The 26,949-nt window shown below is 40.3% G+C and overlaps 1 protein-coding gene across 3 annotated transcripts; it reads right to left on the reverse strand.

Moving 5' to 3' along the window:
• Nucleotides 1-1,236: 1,236 nt before the first annotated feature.
• SLC38A4 (solute carrier family 38 member 4) lies at nt 1,237-26,949 on the reverse strand. 3 transcript variants are annotated; one of them, XM_026099915.2, is made up of 16 exons: nt 26,846-26,949; nt 22,154-22,384; nt 21,209-21,299; nt 19,986-20,101; nt 16,745-16,818; nt 16,520-16,612; nt 14,746-14,827; nt 14,570-14,652; nt 14,390-14,448; nt 13,374-13,652; nt 13,177-13,256; nt 11,910-12,010; nt 10,804-10,928; nt 7,638-7,782; nt 6,317-6,414; nt 1,237-3,804 (listed from the first exon to the last, which is right to left on the reverse strand). In XM_026099915.2, exons 2-16 carry the CDS (start codon nt 22,270-22,272, stop codon nt 3,703-3,705), a joined length of 1,647 nt encoding a protein of 548 aa, XP_025955700.2. In that variant the 5' UTR covers nt 22,273-22,384; nt 26,846-26,949; the 3' UTR covers nt 1,237-3,702. The 3 variants fall into 3 exon arrangements, with proteins under 3 accessions (XP_025955700.2, XP_064364349.1, XP_025955698.2); XM_026099913.2 differs by lacking the exons at nt 1,237-3,804; nt 6,317-6,414 and adding an exon at nt 6,433-7,204; XM_064508279.1 differs by lacking the exons at nt 19,986-20,101; nt 21,209-21,299.

Consider the following 26,949-nt stretch of genomic DNA (forward strand, 5'->3'; position numbering starts at 1 on the left):
AAATGACTAATATACTTTTTTTTTGTCCTTGCAAACATGCTTTTTCTTTTTCTTTAACTTCCCTCATTCACTTTCTACAATTTTAATTACTTAATTAAACAAACTCCTGCCGCAGGGAACTTACAGCTTAGAAAACATCAAGACAGAGCACAAATAAATGCTGCAGGGGATTAAGTATACCTAAACAAAAGGCAAGGAGAAAAATCAGTGAGGAATTTCTGTCCCAGGTGTGGTGAATGGCCTGCAGTCCTGGACAAGAGCAGGGCTGGTGGTGGTGGCAGTGTGGCCTCCATGCTAACCGTGGAGGAGGAAGAGTGAACCAAAGCTAAGAGCAGCCATTCTTTGCAACATGGGTGCCACCAGTCAAGATTCATGCCAGGATGATTTTCCTTCTAGCTGGAAGTGAGTGAGATAGTCAGAGATGGCAGAAGCAAATAGGTGTTAATCTTTCAAGATGGCCTCCTAATTTAAAGCACTTTGGGTTGAGTTGTGAACAACGGGGCTGAGGTGCCAGCCGTGATCACATCTTCAGCCTTTGCTCTGAGGATGGACAGTGGGTCTGACAGCTACATGTGGTGGACCCCTGCTCACGGCGGTGTGCAGACCTCAGTCCATGGGGCACAGCCTCGGGCAGCAGGTGTTTAGCAAGTGTCTGGGTACACAATGCCTTTCTCACCAGTAGGCAGGTTACAAACCGTGGTTTGCTGGGTCTGAGAATGTCGCTCTCATATGAGATCATCAGTGCCAGAGAGGCATATAGACCAGTATATTTTGGGCTATGATTATACACCAGACAAATATGTAACAGCAGGAAAACCTACAGCTGCAATTATAGGAGGTATTTATATAGAGCAGTACCATCTGGTGTGCACTCCTAATAGTGACTATACTTAGCTGTTATACTGTGTATCCTGACTAATCCCATGCTCCAGAGAACAACACATACAGTATCTTGCAGATAACCCCAGATTTAATGCCAGCTATTCTTTACTCTGTGATGTCTATGAATCTCCATGAATAGCTGCAAAACAGGCAATGTAAAAGGGTTATTCTATGAAGAGGCTGCCATGTCTGCTCTCTTGCTTGTCTGCATATTTATGGATACACAAGTTTCTCTCTTAAAAAGGGAATGCAGCTTTAGTGATGCTCATGTTAAGGCTACCAGTTTGCCAGTGATTCATTTAAAAAAAAATGCCTTCTCCTGCTAGCCTAAAACAGAAGAAAAGAAAATCTGCAGTCTTTGAAAAGTTCATTTATTGTATAGCAATAGAGGGTTTTGTAATAAAAATCTTCATGAGGCCTATTGTCAACATTACAAAATGAACAAGAAACTCCAACATCCACCATTCCCAGCAGTGCTAAATAAGTTAGTGTACAATACTATCCTTACTCCCAGTATGAGTGGTAGCTGCATAACGCCGTGAGCAGCATACTTTAGCTTTAAAATCTGGCCTTTTACAGACTCTCTCTGTTATGGAAGGTCATTCACTGTGTGATACCACTAGTTTTGTGCCATGAAAAGGCAGTGACTTGTGCTATTGCCTGTAGTTTTTCTGTTACTTGACTTCATCTACATTTTAGGTGGGCTACAAAATGCAACTGCAGTTACTGTATGTACTTGCATACTAAAATGAAAATGCAATTACAGCTCAATTCCTCCATGCATATAACTCAATAACATCAACAAGAAGAGAGGTGTCTGTCTATTACTGTTAACTCTAGTCCATGCAGCATTAATTGCATCAGTCTGCTTAAAATAGAGCAAAATATGATTGCAGACTTTTTCTCTAAAAATGCAAAAAACAGACTTAGTATTCACAAGGAAATATGCCCCTATATATATTAAGGATACAGTACTTAAGTGAGCATAAAATACTGCTCAGAAAGATAGTTGTTAGTGCGGAGCACATATTTGAGATGCTTTTTCAGTTAACCTGTATATATATATACACATTTATACACACGCACGCACACACACCCACAGTTTCATACGAAGCTGACTAGTGAACAGAGAGAAATTTGTTTGCTTTATGACTTTCTGAGTTCACAGGCGTGTGCTTAACAGATTTTCAAGTCAGAGGGTGAAAACCCTGATTACATAAGCCTGGATCTGTGTAAGCATGTTCGACCCAACAGTGAGGCCTCCCCACTCATTCCTTGTGTTATGGAATTAATGTGGCTGCACTGTTTTTCCATGGCAAGTACAGAGTACCCCACAGCACAGAGAAAATCACAATCTGTAGGGTACTGAGCATTAATTAATCATCCATATAACATGGAACTTCACATTTTCTTTTGGTCTTGCACAGCTGCATAGCGTGATACCCTTGGGATTACCAGTAATATCTTTTCCTTTACATAGCTTAATTATATATGTCATTGAATGCTAGCATATACATAGGCCAGCTAAGATACAGGAACAGAAGTTACCCAGATTTGTAGTTTACAATGATAATACAGAACTTTGAGGCACATATTAAAAATTCTCAAGAGAAAAGCATCTTGCAATTTATTGTAACATATGTAGTAAACATCTGAATTTCTTTTTACACAGGTAATGGTTAGGGCTCGTATATTTTAAACACTGCTGAATAAAACTGAACCTTTTTACAAACCCACCAAGCCAATATGTTTTCTTCAAAACAATATAAAGTGTGTGGCTACAAAAACAATGTGACACATGTAAAAAAAAAATCAAAAATAATGTACTGCAGGGTAACATTTTGATGACTGGAGGAAAACAAAAGACTATGTACATAAATATATATATTTATATATATATAGCAAATTACAGTTTTCCACACTGAAATTTTATCAAATACACAAGTACTGAACAATACTGAACAGTGTGTGTGGCCACACCTTGTGGTCTCCTTAAATTCTTGTGAGAATGGAAGACAAGTTTCTCTGGAGGATACAACTTGTTCAGTGGTGCAAGCTCACACAAGAACTTAAAAAATGTGGAGAAACCAAAAAGCCCACACTAGAAATGCCTGTTGTTTCCAGCACAGGCATCTTTAACAACAAAACACGGTTAATGCTCAACTGTTATTTAAGCACGTCCCCCAGCACAGGGTCTCCTTGCGGAGAACTGACTGTATGAGAGAGAGCTTTATCCTGAACGACAGCCATCACGTGCTGAGGGTGACGAATCTGGGCAGCAATCTGATGCTCAGCTTTGTCTACTGGCTTGCCAAAGCTGTCACCTTTCTTATAGACAGATCGGTAGGGAGCAGCCACTTTTGAGCTCATCTACAGAAACCATACTGTCTCTTGAAGCCAGGCAGCCACTCCCATGAGTTTCAGATATAAAACAAGGCACAAGTGAGTTTTTTGGCCATTTCATTTCCAGTGCTCTAGGAACTGTAGCTGTTAACATGAAGGGAGTAGTTGGAAAGGGTGACACCAAACTATTTTTGAGGACTATATACACAATTACTCCTATTCTGGTTTTGAAAATAAAAAAGCATCCACACCACGTATTTCATCTAACCTGGGCAGAAATGATAAGCTCAGGTTCTTAATGCATAAATAACAATCCTCAGTGGAAAGGATGACGTAGTACTCCATTGGGTGAGGTTACCAGAAACCATCTTTGAAAATTGCAGTTATTAGCAAGGAATAACATTCCCATTTAGGTGTCCTTTGGAGCACACAATGCAAATATTTATGGTATGAAAAGTACTTAGTTGTCTCCACAGGTTAGTGATGTCTGGAACTTGAAGGGTTGTAAATCCAGTCCATTACAATTAGAGTCATACTTCCAATCATGAAGATTATGCCAACTATAAGAAAAATTAGAGCCTGCAATTGGAAAATAAAATTATATTAATTATATTAATTATATTAATGAATGCACCATAGTTCACTGACTATTCCATGGGAATCTTATTTATACAGCACTCAGGGCCTGAATTTAGGACATTCTCTGTGACTAAGCCTAAATAACATCACATAGGGCTATGGAATTAAAGTTAATCCTATATAGAAGTTCATTGTAGTTTCTGTTTTGCCTGTGCTTCTACCCAGGAATAAATTTCTGATCAAGGGAGCTGCGCTATAGAACACCTGACCTTAAAAAACTGCTTTGCTAAAATGAATAATAATACAAATATAACAGAAGCACATTTTTTTTCTTTAAAAACTGGCATATCGTCAATGAATGTTCATTGTCTCTAATATCAAGAACAGCTTCAGGGTTAATCCTTTTTGTTCTTATTAGACAAATAGGCAAGCCCATCTCTCTCCTCTAAAAGCATTTCTGTATATATTCAAATGATTCAGGTGCTTACCTTCCCCCTTTGCTTTAGTGGGACTTTAGCTTACCATAATCTCTGTCCACACTTTACAATATTCTGTCTCACAACACAAAAATGAATATTGTATGCAGTCTTAGTGCAGGGTGGGAAATTCTAGATATGCTCAACACAGAGAAACTTGAAGAATGAACAGAGAGGGACATGTACAAATATTCACAGTTTCTCTCTAATGATAACTGCTTCAGAAGTGATCTTCAGAAATCATCTTATGATAGGAAAGATTTTTATTTTATACTTGCATTATGTACCAATAGAACTTCTTCCATTTCAATGCACGTTGTTTGTTGTACACATGTATATAGATGTGGATATGCATATCTATTTATATTATGTGTCTGCACATGCATTTTATCAATATATTTTTCAATTAATTTTTCAAAGGACTCCTCCTAAGTGATACCATTAAATGTGCAGATAGGTATTCATGTTCAAGATAAAAGGTACTGCTGTGGCAGTCCAGCATGACCTATAAACACGTGTTGTGTATGAATGATAGACCTTCATATATATCTCCTGTAGGTGTATGAATCTATCTCAGTGGGGAACTCACAGCTCTCTGTTACTTCATTATCTCTTCAGTACAACCTCCTCCTTAACCTTGACCGCGAATTTGCCTCTTAATCCACAGCTGGCCTTCTAGTGTGAAACAACAGCTCCTTATGTAGTATTTAAGTATTATTTATACAAGTGTGGGTCTTAACTAGAGCTTAGGTTGGATTAAATAAATGCCTTTTTCTAGTGATTTAAGACACACTTTAACCTGGACAAATACTGTTTATTTTCCAATTTAGCTGGACCTGAGACTTATTCTATTGTTTCTGTGAACAGGAGACTGCAGAAGTTCATGAATGGAGCAAATGCCCTTACATCAGAGATGCATAGAAACAGCTGGGTGTAAGCAGCATCAGTAGGTGTGACTGGTTTGTCACATTAAGCCTTTTTTTGCCTGTACTGATTGTTTTGCCTAGTGTGAAAGAACTAAGATGGATCCTCCCCCATACAAACCCTATCCTCCACTCCTGCTTTCCATATTGTGCCTGAGCTGTGCCACAGTGAAAATTCTTTCATTGCTCTAATCTCATGATCTTTACTGCAAACAAGACCGATACAATGGCTTCATTCACTATTGCCAGTCCTGCTCCAGGTCTTTGACCCCTCAAAGCTGTTCTGCACTAATCATAGCAATGATATCCACATGGCGAGGTAAGTAAAATGATGGGCCTGCTAGGCAGAGTTGGCTTTATGCTTGGTAGCCTCATCCAGATTAAGAACAATACCACAAACCTTATGAATATTTAAAAAAAATGCTTCAGCAGTGAAATTCCCCCCCTGCTTTGACTTCAGCAGGACCGAGAGTCCTTCACAATTTTTTAGGAGAATTACTCTCTGGAGTATATGTAATCTGAGGAACTGAATGCTGTTGTTTACGAGGTTCCAAAACTTTTGGGCAGACTCTACACAGAGAATGAAGCTTGCTGTATTTTTACTCACGGCAAGAAGATATCTGTAGCGGTAGGGCTCCAAAGTCTTTGACTTGTGGACACACTGGCTCTCCGCGCTAGCATGACTCATATGGCCTGCCTGCTTCCCTCTTCCACTGTCCTGCTCTAGCCTTACTGGCACCCCTGCCTCTGTCAGTGAGGCGGCAGCTCAGGCACTGAACCCTTGGTCTTCAGCGGCTGCTGGCCACAGCCCCATGTGGTGGGCCCACGTCCATCTGGATGTGGTGTCTGAGGAGGAGCCACCCAACAAGCTCTGCCCTTTCTGCTACAGGGTCATGGTGACTTGAAGAGGAGCGGGAGAGACACTGCTCAGCATGAATCACTGTGTGTCTTAAGTCAGAGCCTGAAAGTTAACAGTCACCAAGCATTCTGAGTGAAAAACTATCATTTATGATCAGCTGCCAGATGATGCGAGTCAAAGTCTGAGTATCTGTGATCAGCAGAAAGCACAAAACCTCCCTTTCTTCCGTTTGCCATCGCTGCCAGCCCACTTACCCCGATCTTCTGGGGAGACCTGAGAGGCTCCTTCTTAACAAGCCGTATGTAGAAGGCAGCAGGAAGAATGAAAATCAGCATCGTCGCAGAAGAGGCGCCTAGAACAGAAACTAGATCTGAGTACTGTGCTGTGTAAGCAAATACATCAGCGTGGCGTACGCTGCAAAAAAAAGAGTGTGTAGGGTGCTAGCTGCTGTGCTAATTCCAGCTGCAGACAAAGGAATCTGTCTCATATTCGGTATTCATGAAGAACTGTCTTGTATTCACCAGAATTTGCACAGTTTCACTTCTAGGCTACAAAAAAGTCTCAGTTTGGTCTCTGCCTAGGGAATAATTATACTGGATTTTATGGGGTCTGATTTAGGCCTGTGTTGTGTTCTTTGGAGGACCATTGTTCCCTTCTTCTGCTAAGACCCAGGCCTGAGACAGCTCTTTAGGTGTCTACACACTTATCTGAGCTTTTGGGGCCTGAAAAAGAGCCTAGTGGTGGGCGGATTTGTTGAATCCAGTGCAGCTGCCTGCGATATGGATGATACATGTGAGCTGGTCCTCCAGACTGCTGCCCTCGTCAGTGGAAACAAACAGGCACTTCCAGGGTACGATTGCCCTGGAGAGGAGGTGTCTAAAAGAGGGCGGCTGAGCTGTGCCCTGGACGTGCCTATTTCTGTCCTCTTAACGGAGGGGCCCTTAACAGAGCCCAGAGTGATAGCTCAGATGTAAAAAGCCGGGAGGTGCAAAGTGGCTGCCTGCACGAAGTACAAAATACAAAAAAGGCACCAGCACAAAACCCCCACGGGGGTGCCAGGCTGAAGGGCGTCTCAGTCCTTGAGTCCTCAAGCAGCTTGGAGGACGGAGACTCTCTGCCCAGTGGTCAGGTGCCAAAGTTGACTGGAAGAAAGAGGTAGGGAGAGAACTGTGAATTTCAAAAGAAATATGTTACTTTTCTCTCTTCTTTAACATCATAGTTTGAAAGTCAATACATTTTGTACAGGTTAGAGATGCTTCAAAAATCCTTTTGCCCGCCATGCACAAGATGCCCTTTTTTTTGTCAAAATGTGAATTCCTTATCAGTTTTTATGCTAGATTTATTAGACTCTCTGTGCCTTATGCAGGCTGACAGCTAAGCTGGGTAGAATTTGGCTTTGTGTGTCAGCTATTTGGGAATTTTTATTTCCCTTTTAACTTTTCCTATATAAACTCAAACCTGTATTGAAATTACTTCATTGTAAGACCTGAACTGAGAAATGTCATTTGGTCCATGAATGTAAATATACTGTGGAAAGGATTAACACAATAAATGGAAAGTATTTATGAAACTTACCGATAAATCCAAAGATGTCTTTAATAGCAGGGACAAAAATTACAAGCAGGTTATTAAAAGCAAGAATTACTGCTGCAATCAGGAAATGTCTTATCCAGCTGAATGGCCTTTTGGGAAACAGCAATGCACTGACAGATGAACGGATCTGTAAGATGAAAGCCATCAGGAAAAGTAAAACAGCAATTGATTTATTTTTGTTTTTCACTTTTAAAATTATCTTCTGACTAAAGAAATGTGTTTTCAGCCTTTACTGCCCTTAATGTAATCTCGCTCTGATGAAGGTTTTTGAGAACTACGTTCACAGTTTAATGCAGAAACTCAAATATTTGCAGTGCAGAAGAAAGACAAGTAAATAGGGTGTAAAATCAGGGAGATGAAATCTGTTCAACTGAAAGATGCTAGTATCAGCAAAAAAAACCCAAAGAAACCCCCAGTATGAATACTAATCAGCAGGCAAAAATGCACAGATGAAATATGAGGTGCTGTATTCCTCAACCTGTTCCCTTAGAAATTCCCACAAGAGTTCTCTCATTTACTTTCGTGAGAGAAAAAGCAAGCTTTTGTTTTACTTGCATTTTTTAAAAAAATGCATACATATCAAAATAAAAGCATATCTTATAATGTCACTTGGAAATTATATTCTTAAAAGCTATTGTAAAGGATCCTTTTTGTTCCACTGCTTTTCTCACATGAATATGAGACTCTTGCTTTTTCATCGACAAAGACAGTAAGTAGGAAAAAGGTCAACAGTAAATCCCTTTAGTGGCAGAAGATAGTGTTACTCTGAAGTACTGTGATAAACTTAAAAGATTTGAAGGGTAGGCACTGAATAAAAATGCTTTTAAACTTAAAAAAAGCTCAAAAAGCACTTTTGTTTAGTTGTTTGAAAACAACAGACAACTGTTTCTGGATGAGTTTGGCAATTCGGTAAATGTATGGAGTTCTGTCAAACTTGGAGCTCATCATCTGAAATAACAGCATGAATTTTGCATTTTATGTTTTTCAGGCTGAAGTGAGCCAAAGCTGTCAATGAAGAGGGAGGCAGATTGCAAAAATTTAGTTCAGTCCCTGATATGTAAAACAGCATTACTACACTAAAGAACTGATGCCCTGTATTCCTACTCACGTATTGTCAGCATCTTGTGTATTATTCCCGCTGTGATGTTGCCCTCGAAATGAAGTTATCAAACTGAAATTTTACAGTGACTGGTGTTATATAGACCTATCTTTAAAAAATATTTTTGCAGTGCAATGAATATTTTTTTTTGAAAAGAATGAACTCTGACTACTTTAAGAAAATATAAATGTAATAGTTCATAAAAAAAGTAGTTGGTACAGCTATGCTGCATGTTTGGAGTAATTAGATCATCACTAATGCTCAGCTGCCTATCCTGATAGGCCATATCACATTGTTTGATATTCTGGCTTTAAAATAAATGATAACCTCTAAGGAATTCTTTTAACAGAGCAATTAGTTCTGTGGTATGTGACTGCTAAGCTTCTGTACACTATTCAGGTATAAAAATAATTAGGCAGAAAACTAAAAATGCAAAATACTACATCTGACTGATACAGGTTTTTGTAATGCCTTGAATCTATTTTCACCTGAAAAGTAATCAGTTAGTTACGACTAATATAAATACTTAAGCATCTCTTTCAACATCACATTTAAGGCAGAGCGTCAGAATGCTCTGCAAGCCAGGGGGATCAACCACTCTGGATGCTCTGTACCAGAGCGGATCTTTTTTTACAGATGACCTTGAATGTGGATCATTGCTCTTAAGTATTTGTCCGTGAGTCTGGAAACAGCATGTCTGCACAACTTGTGTTTGCATCCAGGACAATGGAGCAACAGGACCCTGGGATTACTGCTCCCATCAGACAGGAACATTAAAGTGTGACATAGTTTCCTGGAAATCTGCCAACTGCATGACACTGGAGTTGTACAGGCCCTACAAAATGGCACACCAGTCTCCTGACATTTGCTGTCAAGAATCAACTATTTTCTCCCCTGCTGCGTAGCAGTGCAGGGAGGGCATGAGGAACAGTGCTGTATGTTCAGGAGTCTGAAGGACTGCTCTTCAAGCTGGGATTGATCCATGAAGAGCGATTTAGCTTCTCTTTCTGTCCCTGCTTCTATGGATATTGTATTTTTCTCTGTGAACAGCACCTAGAAGTTCTGAACTTTGCTCAGATATCCGACTCTGTGGCTGCATTTTGACTGCATCTGTTTTTCTGCCTCCTCTCCTGTCCACAGGCTCAACTCAACATGTTGCTTTGGGAAGGCTCCCACAGCCTCCTGCATGAGCACAGGATCTGAATTGGTGGGTGCACTGTGTTATACGTCTCTCTGTAAATGGCCCCAGTTTCACTGACTGGAGCCAGTCTGCAAGCAGGAACATACAGGAAACCTATCGAAGTGTAAAATGGCATGTTCCCCTTGGCGCTATGGTCCTTAGATATATGGTGCTACCTGAGGAAAGCCACCTCTGCAGCCCTCTACAAAGTTAAAACTAAAAACCACAGCAGTGCATAGAGCCTACTTTGCATTGTCTTTAACAAAGGTTTTTTTATGCTTGTCCCAATATTGTCACCCAGAATTGTTCCTAATGTGAAACAGAAGAATTTTTTAATGACAATAATTTGATCATATACTACATAAAATAATATTTGTGACATCCAAGTTAGGTACCTACACTAAGCAATATGCACAAGGCCTCTGCTTCTCTACCTTGATCCCCAGGGAGCCGGGTCTGGCAGCCCTGCATAACATGTGGCCTGAGCTGCACGTGTCTGTCCTGAATTTGGATGCTATAGGAGGTGCATATGTCTGTATTGGGAAATCTCATAAATGGTTTGAGTATGCTCCCAAGTCCTCTGTACTTACATTGCTGCTCTGTTAAATATAGTACAGAGAGGGCCAGAGAGAAGCAGGACAGTTGTTCCTGAGGGCTGATTTATTTCAGTCTTTCAATGTTTGCAGCCCTAACTACCTCAGATCCTTGCTTCAGGCAATTTATATATGAGAAAATGGACCATCTTGAATCAAAACTCAGGCTTCCTTTCTTAAATGTTAAGGACTGTCTGTGTAAATTTTGCAGCAGCTAATCACAGTCAGCATGTACAGGCTAGCCCAGATTTCAGCTTTGTCCACTCTGTTACTTACAGGGAAAAGGACAAGGGGCACAGTCAAAGTTACAGCCATCAACACAGCGAGGCGAACTGTCAGAAGGAGGGTGTCAAAAGTGTACACTTTGGTGTATGTATGAAGTAACTCATCTTCAACTTCTCCTACAGAAGGGAAACAGAAAGGAGTTAAATTACTCAAGCAATATCTGCACATGCAAAGGGGAGATCTTTATACTGCAGTAAGATGAGATTAGCTGTGGCCCAGCTGCTGTCATTAGATATGTGTTATGGGCTAGGCATGAAAAAGGTATTTTCCCAGCATGACTGGTACAAGTCCATCATCCAGAGATGACTTTAGTAATAGAGCTCTGAGGTGAGGCTTTTTATTCAAGGATCTCAAATGACTTTCTCAAAGTCATTAAATAGATGTGAAAACTGAGGCAAAATAATTTCTCTGATATGAAATAGAAAATAGCTTGCTGAACTGGGAGAAGATCTCCCAACTTCCACACAAGCCTCCCAGCTTTCAAACAGAGCTCCCTTGCCACAGCAATATAGTACAGATTGTGCTGTGTCATTCACTTCTGTGCTGTAATGGAGGAACTAACAAGGTAAAAAGAGGTGGCGTTTACATAAAACTGTGCGCTAATATAGGGACTACTCTGTTTACCTACCAGTTGGACCAGCTCATCCGTATTTTTTTTACACTAGAATGATTTGCACCTGTTTTTCAGCATAGGTGAAGCTGAACTAGTGGTGTCAGAGCTAGGGTGGGTAGCATTTAATTGTGTCATGCAAAGCTGTTGAGTATCAGAGTATTTTTAGTACTGTCACTCTTGGCCTTTGCCAAGAGCCAAGTTTACAGCACCTTGTTTGAGTTCACAAAATCAAGAGACACACAGCTGGTCCCCCTAGTAAGTACTGCTGAGTCTCTAACAGCTGAGAAACTTGTAGCCTGGCAGCTGGCTATGTCTCACCACTTATTCAGGAGGCTACACACTGTGTATTATTTTTGAATAATGCATATGCCTGCATTCATGACCATCAAAAACACAGAGACACTTGATCCTAAGTGTGAAAGCTCCATCTCTCCTGCTTTAAAGTTAGGGGAAAAATTCTGCAGAGAACAGGGCCTTGACCTACCGTAGAAGGTAAGGTATCCAAAGAGAGCAGCCAGAAGATACATGACAAGCATGCCGGTGATGGAGATATTTGAGACATTCTGCATCCTCTTTCGGGAACGGCTGAAGTAGGAGAGAAAGAGAGTAACAGTGCTATTCTTACAAAGCCCCTATTTGCACATGAAGTACTCTGAAGAGTACTGGAATCACTCTGCTGGCATCACCTCACTGGCTGGTAAATTCATAGCAACTATGTTAGTTATACAGGACTCTTTAGTTCAAGCTTCACAGCTCTGAGAAGAACAGCACAGATTTATTAAAGTGTACTGAAATTCATTTCTACTATTTGCTTAGTGACAACATGGAAATGCATCATGTTATTCTGTATGCCATTATTTAAACACTAGCAATCTCAAACTGTTTTTTTAAATAAAAAATGGAACAGCTAAAATTACAGGGACTGGTAATAATAATGAGACAAGAGCTTTCAATCAGCTCTATGTAAATACCCTTATATCAACATAGAGCTGTTCTGCAGGTTCAAGAACTTCCTGCAGGTCAGATCCCTTCTTTAGAGAGTCTTTGGTTAAAAATGTGCTATAAGAAAATCTTCAGCTTATGGGGACTGGAAGCAGGCTTCCAAGTCATCTGGGAACTTTGATTTCTTCTGAGGTTAAACAAGCTAAAATAGGAGGCAATGGGGCTTGGCCTTCTCGAGTTTTGCTGCACAACCTCCTGTAATTTAATTCCTGCTGCTGAGCAGGTGCATTTTTTAGTCCTTCCCAACTGACAACTCTGTGCTAGTTTAAGCATTATTTTATGTTTGATATTTGATAAGCAAATGTGTTTGATTTTTGATATTTGATAAGCAAAATGGGATGGATTAAGAGCATATGTAAGACACCCAAACCAATGGCATCCCAGGAAACTAAAAGTGAGCAGCAGCTGATCCAGACACAGAACTCATTAAGGTATTTTTAGAAATCAGAATTCTCTGTTTCAGTGTTATATGTTGTGCAACCAAGTTCCCCAGGGTTTTTCACATCATTCAAAGGGTTATCCAGATTGCTCCTTCCCTAAGTATCATCCAGTGTGGATCTCTGAACAATGGTTCTCTATCACCAATATATAATTATTATGTCAAAGCAAAGCCAATATCTGCTTACTATGGAATGCAATAAGTCATTAATGGGTAGGTGTTTACGTATCAGCAGTCAAGGCACAATTCCTAGAGAGTGATCCCTAGGTATGGTTAACCAGAAGTACAGAACAAAATTTAAGAACCTTACTCTTTCAGTTCACTGTATATTGGTAGCACCTCAGGATGGCATACGAACGAAAAGGCCAGGATGGGTATTGCATAGGCAGTCTGCAAAACAAAGCTTCCATTAGTAAGAACGGTCCCTACTGTATCTCTGACTTTCGGCAGGCAGCAGTTTAGTTGTGGTATGAATGGTTAAAGATAGTTCAACAGAATCTCCCTTACCCGTGAATTGAAAACAAAGTATTTTGGCTGACACATGTCATTGCTGTCACTGTGTGCTTCAAATTCTACGCCACTTTTAGGGAAGGTGTCTCTTGGCTCCTCAAGGCCTGGCATGTGCCCAGCTGTGTTGTCCATCATGAAATTCACCCCAGAATTGAGAGACTCGTTGGGTAGCATGACAAGGTGCATTGGCACAGTGTTGTTGATGGTGGTCCAGTTTCCAGCCCCATGTTCCATGACGGGGAGAGGGCAGGGGATTTGGAATTTCTTGTAGATTACCTACAACAAGAGTAGACAATGCGAACACAAGAGTACAGCCATAGGAGATTACAGTTACACCTGTTTTCGATAGCAGTAACATGAGATTTTTTATTCATCACGGCCAATTACAATTACAGTTCCTGATCTATGAATTCAGCCCTGCTCCAGAATGCCTTGTTTATAACATGATTTTTTAAGGAAACAAGGCTTTATATCATCAAGCTCTGTGTATCTGTATCTGATAGATCCTCCCTAATAACTTTTGAGCCCATTGGGTAATTTCAACCAAGTCTGACAGACTTAAAAATATTCTGTTCCTTCAACATATTCAGGTCCCTCATGCTCTTGGAAAACAGCTGACTGGGCAGAGTGAAATCCTATGAAATCCTGCACTGACAGGCAGGCTAAGATAATCATCCTTGATAAGCCAACAGAAATATAAGCAGACACATGGAAGAGGGAGGGGAAAGAGAGGGAGCAAGAAACAAAGTGCCATCACTTCTGCTACTGCTGGAAGTATTTGTTGTTACTCTGCTTCTGCTTTTGTCCTGCTTTATGTTTTATCCTTTCAAGCACTGTTTTTAGCCTGCTCTTTTTTTATCCTGATTTTGTTCAGCACTGGGGTAATTGATTTGATTTACCTGCAGGTGCTCTTCTAACATCTATATTAAATTGTTGTAGCAAGGAATTTAAGAGTGTTGCACAGTTTACAGACTCTGTATTTGCATAGAGACGTATCCTGAACAATCACCTACCACACTGACAAAGAAAACCATACAGCTCAGTGAAAAACCGCTTGTATAACCAAGATAACCTGTGAAGTAAGAGAGAGAGAGAGAGAGAGAGAGAGAGAGAGAGAGAAACAGTTCAGCCACATATAAATTCACAAATCTGGCTGAAATAAGAAATGAGGTTAAGCAGGGCATTAACCTTACCTAAGCTCTTTAGAAGGGAGAGAGGAAGAATGATTCCAACTGTTACAAAAATGACGAGGTAGTTCCCATTTAAGTACCATTCTCTGAAGAGAGGAAATAAAAAAATAACAATAATTTCTATTGACATTAAAGTGAAAAATTTTTATCTAAGGTTGAGGTTGGGCAAAGGTACCTACCCAGAACTCTCCTCAAGTTTCATAAATGCTCTGATCACTTCAGGGAGTTCATATTTAATAATAAAGAGGTAGCTTGACATTGCTGGAAAAAATAAACAAATGCCTTTAGAGGAAGCAACACAGTTCCAAAAAAATCATTTTTTTCAGAAAGCAGTAATACTCTATGAAAAGTATACTGTTTTGAGAATCAGCTTTAATTAAAATAGAGAAATGAGTTTCATTTAAATACGAGGGTGAGTAAAGAGATGGTATGTTCTTTTGATGCTGTTCTGCTTTTGGAGTGTACTGAACAACATCCAGCATTCAGCCTTGTGTTCAGCCCTGTATTCATCCAGCATTGTATTCAGAATACAATATAGTTATTACTGAATTAATAACATATTCAAATCACTGTTTTGATGAAATTTACATTCCTAATGTAAATTTACATTCTTCCATTTGCTTTGCTATTGTAAATGTTGTTTTATCAATGGGCACTGTCCTTCCACTTTTTAGTAACATTGATTGTCACTGCCTCTGAATCTCTTGTCCCCCTTGTGCCTTCGATTTCCAACTTCCTTTTTTTTGTTCAATACTTTACTCCATGGATCTAGAAGATTAATTGTCATGATTCCTGATGGAAGGGTGGACTGCTATATATCTCATTTACAGACATGACAGAAGGCTTTTTTTTTTTTTATTTTCAGCTATCTTACTTTGGCCACAGAGAGGTCCCTGGAAATCTATGGGTCAGCATTAGACAACAGGTTGAAAACCACTGAACTAGATGACCAGTTATTCCTCTCTACCAGAGAAGCATAATTCCACCTGAATTCAACCACATATGATATGCAGACTTGTGGAAGGAAAGGAAGAATGTGGAATGGGATCTTTTATGAACAAAATCCCTTGCAGTAAGGAGATGTGCACCAACTCTGGATAAAAAAATTGCTCTAAAAGGACAGCTAATTATCTGCCTATGGAGATTTGCAAAACATACCAAGTTCTAGGAGAGATCACAAAAAATCTACATTTCATTGACCAATGATACATTTAAATTATTTCTACTGCCTCTCATTAAGAAATCTGGAAAAAAAATGCAGACTTCCACAAGCTTTCAGAGACTTCCTAAGAAGTTTCTCACAGGAGTGTAAAAGAAAATAAGTTTTAGTGTACGAAGGCTCAGTCCTACAACTGCTATTTATGTCAATAAGTAAATGGTATCTTGTGCTGAGTGCACTGCGGTTATTTGATGAAAGTATTTCACAAGAAGTACCTTTGTGAAACAATGATTTCAGTGTCACTGTTAAGCATTCAACATCTTAGAGCCATCAGAACCAAAATGTGGCTTCAAGAAGAGAATTTAGTCGGAAAACCAAGTACTGAAGAGTCTCTGTTTTACAGAGAAGTCAGAACCATGTGCTTTTGTGCTTCCTCCTTTTAGGTGGGATTCATCTTTCCTAACCTAAGGTAGATGTCTTGTCTGAGCTGTAGCCAATGAAAAATAATGGCCAAATCCATGGGGAAAGACATCCAAGCCATTTTACCCATCTTCAGAGTCTCTTCATCAGTCATGGAGAGATCCCAGGCAACTAGCACTGACTGGACACCAAAGTGTCATATAGCTAAAACCAGGCAAGATAAATTCCTCCTGTCCTTCCTTACTACAATACTAGTGAAGGACATGCACTGTGGCTTGCTAATCTCTGATACCACATAGGTAGAAAGCACTGGTATTCTGTAGAACAACATTAGAAGTTAGAAAATCTTTTTTTTAAGAAAATTTTCCCCTTACCTCCAATATTCTGCATTGTAACAGAAATGAAAACACCACATTTTCCAGGCCATCCAAATGCCTTTTCTCCCAGCTTTTCATATATTAGTGAGCCTGAAAAAAACAAAGTGAAACAAAAAAAGAAATATGGGCCACTACCCTGGATGCGCTTCATAAATTGCATTCCAAGATAAAATATATGCAAGTAGTAGGAACTTTTAGTCAGCCACAGCTAGATCCTCATACCTCCTTCTTTTGATATCTTCAGTAAGAGGTGGACAGAGTAGAGCGACAGTATTGCTACGCTGAGCAGCAGAACTCTGCAAGGCAAAGCAGAAATCAGAATCCCAAACAGGACATCAAAGACACTCAGTTAATTTGTATGAGCACAATTTATGCTTGCTTGTTCTTCTGAAGTTCAATGTGTAAATAGCCCTCAGCAAGTTTGATCTTTGGACTTGTGCTACAAAATGCAGAGATAAGTGTCACCTGTAGCTTACTAGTGGCTGCACTTGGACCTTATACACCCCAAAGTCCCTTGGAGCTTGTTTAAGTGCAGGAAGGTGCCAATTCCATATTCTTCCACAGAGACAGAATTGTGCATCTTAACAAGACCCTACTGACTTAAATAGATCTCTGTGCAAAAGTTGGGTGTTTGGTCTCCTGCTTGCTTCCTGACCTGTCATTTCAACCTCTCTCTTCACACAGAGCTGTGTCCCCTGGCACTGTCCCCCCCCCAAAAAAAAAGAATTGAAACAACTTCACTGCCAACTCCTGTCTTGTCAGTACTTTTGAAAATCAGGCTGTTTTACCATATAAACATGAAATTGTGGAATTTAACTTGAGGTACCCACTATGCAAAGTGCGGGAGAAATCTTGCATAACGTTAAAGCATAGCATGACACTGGAAAACTTGCTTTCAGAGAGCTTGCGGCATTCTTTCCTAGCCTAGTCTGCTTGAAGGTATTGGTGCCTGAATTTATTAGTTCTGATTATTGCCCTGTTCCTTCCACATAAGATTTGCACTCTGTGTGATTTTGGTTATCAGCCTCTGGTGAAAAATGTATCTTTGTATGATATTTTCAGGCCACAATACCGTGGGCAGCATATTTTATTACCATAACTATCTTGTCTTCAGACTGCACAAGTGCTGGTGCAGAAGGGGACATGGTGATAACATGATGGAGCTAGAAAATATTTAATATATGTAGTGATGTTCCTTATTCAGTGGCTGAACAGGAGGTTCTGCCCCCAGTGCTTCCCTTCCACTGAAGATGAGGTTCCGTATAGATATGGGAGACAATGACAGCCAGCTTGCTAAGCAAGCTATAGTCTAAGAGCAGAAGTGACACTGGCTTAGGGGCCGTGTGATGGCCACCAGACCATCACAAGTTGCTTTTAAAGTTCTTTCTCCAAGAGAGACAAACAGAACCACAGACTTCATGTGAAGAGGGCTGTGCCTCATTCTGTGGACAGAATGCACATAGCACAGGCTATGTGATACGGGCTGAGATTGCAGTCATAGCTCATGGCTCAAGTCTCATGGCTGAGACTGCAGTGGATCAAATGGCAGCCTTCTTGACAAAAGGCACTCGTGTAGCTGCTATTCAGAGACATGGTCTCTGTGCCCTGACATGTGAGGTGCACCTTTGAAAACCAAAGACATCTCAGTTGCCCCTGCTGAGTTGTGCCAGGCAGCAGAAGAGGATCCAGTGCGTGCTCCATGCAATTCCAGACCTCTCCCATGGCAGAGGAGGAGATAACGGGAACTCCTGGGGTCTGCTGAGCTTTAGGAGCCCTCCTCCCGTCTTCACCCTGCAGAAATTCTTCCAGCATGAGAGTACTTGGGCAACATGAGAACAGTAAATCATCTGCTGCCAGCGTAGTCTGAATTAGCATTAATGTACAGCAGCTTCCATTTAGTAGGTGGAATTTTTCTATCCCACTGACACTAACGTCACAATCTGTGAAAACAGAAGAACCTCCAGCAAGTGGATGCATGCCATCCGGGTAACAATATCCCCTCATAGTTCTGTTCTTTTAAATAAAACTCCTTCCTCTGCCAGAAGGGAGAATGTCCTCATGCACAAAGTATGAAAGTAGGACAGAGAAGAAAATGAGCTGCAGGGTAGAGACGTCCTTTGTTTTTGCTATATAAGACTCCATAGGGTTGCTTTAGCATTACTCAAGGCTAAGGCTTGCATTCTGCTTCGCACTGCCAACAGAGCTAATGTAACCAGACTCACACCAAATTTTTTTTCAGCCATACTTGTGGATGCGCAGGGCCTTAAAAATAAAGATATTATAGAGGTAGTTTTTTTAACTAGTGAGGCCTGATATACCACGGCTTTCTTTCCAGTGGTATAATTTATGACCATACTAATTAGTACAAATGTTCAGAGAAAGCAAGGTTCCTAAACTAAGGAGTTGGGGAAAAAAAAAATCTTAAGTTTTTTAGTTTCTAATGCAGTCAATTTTAGAACTAGGTCCCATTTTTATATGTGTAAATACTACATCTAAACCATTCAACTGCAGGTGCTGAGAAGTACTTATCTCAGAGAGTGGCAGCATTTGCATCTACAATTAATTTCCAGTTACAAACTCTACTGGAAAAATAGGAGGTGTTTCTTAGCAACTGGAAGCTACACATAGAATTTCAAGTGCTGTTGCAGTTCTAGTTATACAGCCTCCAAAAGTAAGAAGTCATATAGTGATAGCATTGCCACCTGATTTAAAGGCTTCTTAGATTTAAAAACAATGACCTAGTGTCATACACTATTCCAGCCTAAAGAAGGGTTAAAAATTAAGGCTCCAATTAAGATTAAAGCCAATTGTTAAAGAGGAACAATTTTTCTGTACTCTCCTTCTCATTTGACAAGGTTAGCCGTAGATTAAAAAACTGCACATGGCTATCTGTCACTGTCAATCAAAACCCATTTTGTATAGATGTTGTATGTCAGCTACATACCATGGTTGTCTGTGGTAGTACATTGAGTACAAATAGACTTGAGGGATTGGGTGACATTAAATTTGAATAAATCTGTGACTGCCTTTCTAGTCAAACATACTACCATTTCAGACTTGCATTGAATATTCTTCTTCCATTTCTACTTAGTGATTACATAGTTAAGATGGTGTAAATATATACTTTATGGGTGATTTATTGCCCTTGTAGAATTCCCATACTGAACCAGCAAGATTTCTGTTGTTATTTTAGGACCAGTATATTTGTTCTTCCCCTCTGTTTTTTGCCTGGACAGGATCAATTCACAGTTGTGTTCCTGATACAAAACAGGCCTAAAATTAAAGAAATGGTTTGTCAGCACTGGATGGTTTCTTGCAGTGCAGCTAAAATGTTTTCGTTACAAGAGATCTTACAACACTTTTCAGCTAACAAAGCATGGTTCTCAAGCTAACTTACCTCTCTAACCGCAAGAGCCAATAGCTCACTGCTTCTGTTCTGCTCACTTTTTGTCTGTGTACTTACACAAAAAAGATAATTCCAGTGTTGGCCATGGCATATGACAGCCCCAGGATACCACTGCCCATAATGGCATTGCTCAGGTTAAAGGATGACATCCCAAAGGAAGCCGTTCCCCGGTGCTGTCGGGAACAGTAACAGCAAATGGCGATTAACCTGCATTTTGCTGAGAGCAACAGGCTAATTATTTCTTTCTACTTATCAAGGTTCCTGAGCCCACAGTCATTTAAGAAGTCCCTTTTGCCCCAAATGCCTGCTGTGCTGGCACGTGTTTGTGGTGTTCCCCTCAAGTTCTCCCTCATCTCCGTGGGGAGGAGGGCCACATCCCTAATGGACATTGGAGATGACACAGCCAGAACTGACTGCATTGGCCAGCAGCAATGGCAAGAAATGCTTTTATCTAACAGGTTTCCCAACTACTAGTTTAAGAAATTCAGATGATTATTGATTTTTATCCTAGTAGGATGTGCTTCTTCCTCTGAAGAGCTAAAGATGCATCTAGAGGTCGCGGGAGAGAAGGAAGCACTGTGTGGCTGGGAAATCCACTGCACCGGGGGAAGGAGAGTGGAAGAGGATTAAAATCTAGTAGAAGGGGGGAAGTCTGTGTCTCAGAGAGTAGCTTCTGTCACCAGGTGGGAAGGGAAGAGAAGGGGGGAAATACAGCTGTTAATTTTAGTTGCAATTACAAACAGCAATGTTCTCTTTTATTAGATGTTTTTATCTGAACAATCCTAATAAAACCTGTAACATATCCAGTAAAATAACATCTTTCTTTGTCATCAAATTCAGTATAACTTTGAATAAAGTTAAATCCTGAGCAGACAGATACACACAAATGTGTATCTGTACACACATGCACACATGCTGCGTTCCCGTCTGCACATAGAGTTGCCTAAGAGTTTGAGGAGTGCTAAGAGTGAATGCTCAGCATTGTAAAGCTAAACATAAATGTCATCTGTTTAAAGAAATGAGCTTGGATGTAAATTCATTTATACCAGTTCTGGAAACAAACAATAGAAGCACACACACAATAAGGCCTAGAACTACCTTGAAATGGGAGTCTAAAAATGGATTTTTTTGTTCCATGTTTAAAGGAATGTTGGCTTTTTTATTCACAGATTCTCATTTCAATTGCTTGTAAGCCTGAACCCAAGACAAGAACTTTTGTAAAAAGATTCAGGTCAATAAGTCTTATTTCACGATAACCCTTAAAAAAGAATAAAACTTACATATTCCTCACTATATTCTTCCAATTTCTTTTTACCCAGATATCCATTTGTAAGGAACTTCTGACTTTCTGCATCATCACTAGCAAATGGACTGAACACAAAGAAAAATGAGAAAACATTAGATAAAGCTTATGGTACACATTAGGTTCAACCAGTGCCCTTTGACATTAGTGGAAACTTTCCTTTGGCATTGGGACAAGTATTTAAAAGTCCTTCAGAAAAGTCCTTCTTTACTCCTGCAAGAGTCTCATGTCCAATTGCATATTTAATGGATCTTTGCATTGCTTTGAAATTCTCTTTTAAAATTAGTAACCTTCAAGTGATATCTGATTGTGGAAGTTGGAAAGTAACAATTCTGACTTGCAGCAGTGGGCTCAGCTGAGATCGTACTTCAAATCCAGGTAACCCAGAGCCTTGCAACTGTCCTGGCAGAGACCCACGCAGGGGTGCCGGCAGGCTCAGGGCTAGAGGCCAATGGCTGGTCTTGAGATGTCTCTCTCAGGCCACCTGAACGCTGGAGCTGTGGGGGCTCCTTCTGTAAATGCCTGAGCATGGGCAGTCCTAGCGGGAGCATTAAGCTGCTGACCTCTGTACCCTGCCCTAGAAACCTTTCCCCAACTCCTGCGAGGCTGAAGCACAGCGGGTGCATGCTCGTGTTACACTGCCCCGTTGACATATTGTTTCCACTGGGAGCCTGCAAAGGTCACTCCAGGCAATGAAAGGCAAGCGCAAACCTGGGACGTCCCTGCTATGCGAGGCACACCATTCATCAGGGCACAAAACAGGCAGAGTTTTGTGCTGTAGGAAAACAGCAGCTAAACCATCAGACCGCTTTCAATGCATTGCCTATGAAATGTTTTGAGTCTGAGATGCCATTAGTGAAGCTGTTTTTTTGATTACTGTTTTTTAGCCTTAACAGAGCAGCCTTCCCATTGAAACGCTTACCTCCTAATAGGAGCCTTTTCTGAATCAGCCATCTCCGTGTAGCTGTCTTCAAGGCTTTCCCCGCTGTTGCTCTGGTCATCAAGTTCGATGTTGACTTTTTGCAGCTCCATGCGATCCATTTGAGCGGTCAGCGCTTTCCAGTGCACACACTAGCTTCTTCAGGGTAAACAGCACTGAGCCTGCTGCTTGCGGGTTCGCTTTACCATGTGGCGACTGCCAGAACACTCTGTTCTGCAAACAAAACACAAAAGAACTCATTAGAATTTTCCTCAAATTAGATAAATGTGTGTGAATTGTTTGGTTTGTGTTTGTTCTTTGTAATAGCATTAAGAGACAAAACTGTGTTGGACTGGGAAAATTCTGTATGAACATAATGTTCCTTTATATACCAGCAGCTGGCCCCTCTGTCTTCCTCAAACTGATAGAAGAATGCAGTGACCAACAGATGCAGGGTGGATGTCCAGTATGTGGTGAAATAACAAAACCAGAAGAAAATAATTTCTTGATTTGCTGTTTCTGAATCACAAGAGGATGGTAATGCAGAAAAGCTCACTTCATTAGAAATGGGGGGAGTATATCAGGGTTTTACCAGTTCTGCAAAACATACATACTCTTAAAAGAAACGCTCAGTATTTTGAATCATTTGTTGTAAGATCAATATTGTCACAAATTTAAATGTTTTTGGTAATTTGTCCCTTTCGTTGGGATCTAACCAAGGAGAAGAGCATCTCTGCATGGTCACTTCTTTGATAATTAAGAGCTGTAATTCTATTATAGCAGTTTCTGTTCCTCAGTATATCTGTGTTTAATTCTCATCTTTCTCCACAACTAGAAGATTTGTCTCACACAGGGTTGTCATATAGGTGTAAGACTTACTATCTCTACCCTTGTTAGAAAAAATCCTGCCTTTTTAAAAATCACATGGATAAATGCTCCGTAGGCTGTTTCTCTATGGACCAAGGGAAATGGTACAGAGCAAGTTTACAGAGAGGACTTTGCCTCCAGCATTTACAGCAGTTTCTTCTTACAATCTCAACCGCAGATACACATTTACATTCATTTTCTCATTTCCCAGGTTTGATAAGAAAACATTGTGCAACAAATTTTGTAGCCTTACAGAACTTTTCCCTTTCCAAAGATATTCCTTGAGACATCTCAGCATTGCTGTTCCACAGGCGAGGAGACAAAGACACAGTGGTGAAACGAGTGAGCACAGATCAGGAAGCACGTTACTGACACACCTGGGACCACAATTACAGATTCCTGGCACTTTAACTTCTACCTTTCAGTCAGGCACACTGGTTGGATCTGTTATGATTTTTATAAATATCACATGCGAAATGCAGACCATTGCTGCATAATAACAATATCAGAAAACAGTGCAACAAATAACTTCCATGCCTTGTTGTAGCACTAAACCTGCAATTATTTAATAGTCGTTCTCCCGGTTCTGCATTTATGGGTGTATAGGTCCTCTCTCAGTGACAAGACTTTCAGGATCCTCTGTTGCTGATTGCATGCTATTCCTAAGAGAATCTACAAACTTATTTATAGTGGCAAAATGTTAGAGTGCATGTGCTTAAAATGTAAATGTAAACTTTAAATGCCAATCCTGGAAGCAAGAACTGACCACAGGTCAGAAACTAAAGTCAACTTCCTTGCTTCTTACTAAGAGCATTCACCAGACTGAACAACTGAAAAGGAAAACAATATCATAGTGTATTAGGTGATTTCCTACCAGAGAGAGCAGCTCTGTTTACTCCTTTCTGCTGCCACTCCAGGACTGTGACTGAGACTGATGACTGACTCTAGCATTAGGTCAGAGCTACTCGGCAGAGTTGCATTCCTGGGACCTGATGCTCCTGCCCACTCGGGATAGGAATAACTCCAGGAGACAAAACAGTTAAAAAAACGGAACCCTTGCAACTGTGGTTTCATTCACAGAACTGGCTTTAAACACAGACGTTGTCCTGTCTGAGGAGCAGAATCATACCGATTCCAAATACCTATTTTTAATCTGCTATGTAAAAATCAGGCAAATAAATCTGACTATATTTAGCCCTATTCTGATAAAGATTAAAATCTCCACTATGCACATTACCTAATGCTTGCTGGAGAAACATCTTTTCCAGAAATGGCAGTCCAAAAAATACAGATCTTCAAAGAGTTGAGGAACAGAGAAAACGTAAGCAAAAAAGTTGCCAGGAGTTAAGTTACATAGCAATTGCACCGAGAAAAAAATTCCAGAGAGCACAGCAAACACTGTTCGGAAAGGAGAGCAAATTTGACCAGAATCATACATTACAGTGTAAGGATCATTTCAGACATTGTCCTATCAAACATTTACACAAGTGAGTCATGAGTCATTCCCAAGACTTATGGGAATCATCCCAAGAGGCTGTAGAATTGCTGCATAAAGCAGTGATTTGGTTTTTTTTTTTCAATTTATGAATTCACAGAAATTTTCCAGTGGAGGTGCACACCTGTGGTTGACAAAATTAAATCTACTGAGAACACAGCAGCAGGCACTTTTTAGGGAGCAGATGATAGAGCTCAAGGGGTCTGCAGACCTTGAGATGAAAGCCTTTGGCATAAACGTGGGCAGGATCAGACCCATGAGACAGACTCAGAGCTAGAGTTAGGTTCAAATCGTGCAAATGCTATTAACTTTAACATTATTTATAACCAACATTTGCTTTGACCTTCAGCAGAACTTGGAGAAACTGGTCCTTAGCTGGTGGAAATCCATTTCTTCACATTCCTAACACTGTAAATACTGACAAGTGTTTGGGAAGACGTTGAGGTCCAGGTGTATTGTTAGCATGTGCTCCCCAAAATTACTTGAAGGAGCAAAGCTGCTTACAAGGTCACAGCCTACATCCCAGCACGTCAACCACTTGAGCAATGTATGAGATCTACACTCATTTGACCCTTCTATCTTCACTTCTCATGTACTCACTCACATGTTGCACCGAGCAAATATGGAAAAAGTCAAAGAAGAGTCCTGGCATCTCTGCTGTGAACTCAAAGCCTTTGGGATGAGGGTCCATACAACCAGCCACCAGAGGCAAGGTCCTCTGCACCCTCTCACCCCCCACCCCAGCCCTGTGAGCTTTGCGGAGTGACCAGGCTACAGCATATAAGGGCGTACAATACACATACACATACATATAATACACATACATACAATACGCATACATACAATAAAGGGCACCCTTCGAGTGATTGCTCAGCCCAGGGAGAACATGGAAGAGTCCCACACTTCTCGTGTAGCTTCCCTAATGGCGAGACATCATTCATAAACACAGGACGCATTAGCTGGCTATGTTTAAAAGAAAACTGTGTCTCCAGTTGTGTATCACACCCTGTCCGAGGTGTGACAGGCATCAGACCGATCCACTCTGGTGATCTGCTGGCACCACCAGCTGCTCCAAGTACCTCACGGCCACCTGGACTGCGGCAGTCCTGTGCCCTGGCAGAAGCATAATCCACAGTCCTGGGGGGATTTTAGAGCAAAACACTGAGATATGTCTACCTGGGATTTCATGCTTTCTGTTTCAGAATTCTGGATTTGAGTGCCCAAATCCTATTTTGGGCATCTAAACCCACTGACTGACTTCCTTTCCCTATAAAGCATATTTGTAAGTCTGAACATAAGGCGGAAGCTGTCCGCTTCTTTTTCCTTTCCTTTAGTTAAGATCAACACTATTTTTCCATTATGTTTACATGCAAGAAAAATCTGTTAGCTTTACAGTATTCCTTGAACTTGGCTTCAATGAAATGATGCTTTTGCTGTCTCCTGTGGTCTTTGGCTGAACAGAAAAGACTTTTCTTAAAATATGGCATTAAAATGGAAACACTAGCTGCAAAAAAGATTCACCTATTATCTGAGGAAAGTTATTTATCCCCATAAAACTATTTTTCTTTTAAAGTACAGGGTACAGTTCTGTATCATTTATTAAAAAATGTTTTTCAGAAATAACTCAGAAAACTATGAACTTTTTTGACATCTGATTTCACAATGTTACTGACTTCTTTCCAGTCTGCAGTTAAGATATTAAGAGAATGGACAACCATCATACAGGCAAGTAATGCCAGATCACAGATATGACTAACATTTTTTTTTAATATAAATATTTTTAAGACCTATCTAAATCAGCAGATTTTGCCTGATTCTTCATCTGTGTGATAGTGAGTTTACAAAATTATTGTCTGTGTAGCTATTTCAGAATGAAAAAAGTGTTATCATTGTGAAATAAACAATTAAAACATAAAGCCTGCTTTCACAAATTCACTTATTAAACTCCCTTACCAACTCCCTTAGCAGCTAAATCAGGAGTCTCGATAAAAATTCTCAGAAGTTAGCCAACGGCTCCAATAGAAAGCAAGCGTACTATTTCTTAACTGTCTGGTCACTTTTAAGCATCTCCTGCTATTTCTGTAGTTGCTTAGATTTTGATTTTCTGCACAAAAAAAGACTGAATTTCATGCCTGAAGAAAAACAAACATACTCGCCAACATAAATTATCATGACAGTAAATCTTAAGGACCCCATCATTCACATTACACTTATATTTACAGCCTAATTACATTTTTGAAGCTTTATTGTCATTTAATTTTCAATTTTTAAAGATGTGGAAAATGTCTAAAATAAATTGATTATACCTTGTAAAGAAAAAGTTTTAGGTTTACCTCTGAGTCAAACAGGTTCTCTTGTTTGCTTGCTAAGCAGGTTATATCTTTTAGGAATTGCACCTGTAATGAAAAGTTTGCTCATGTGCAACCTAGAGCAGTTG

Source organism: Dromaius novaehollandiae, chromosome 1, assembly GCF_036370855.1.
Source record: "Dromaius novaehollandiae isolate bDroNov1 chromosome 1, bDroNov1.hap1, whole genome shotgun sequence".
NCBI lineage: Eukaryota > Metazoa > Chordata > Aves > Casuariiformes > Dromaiidae > Dromaius > Dromaius novaehollandiae.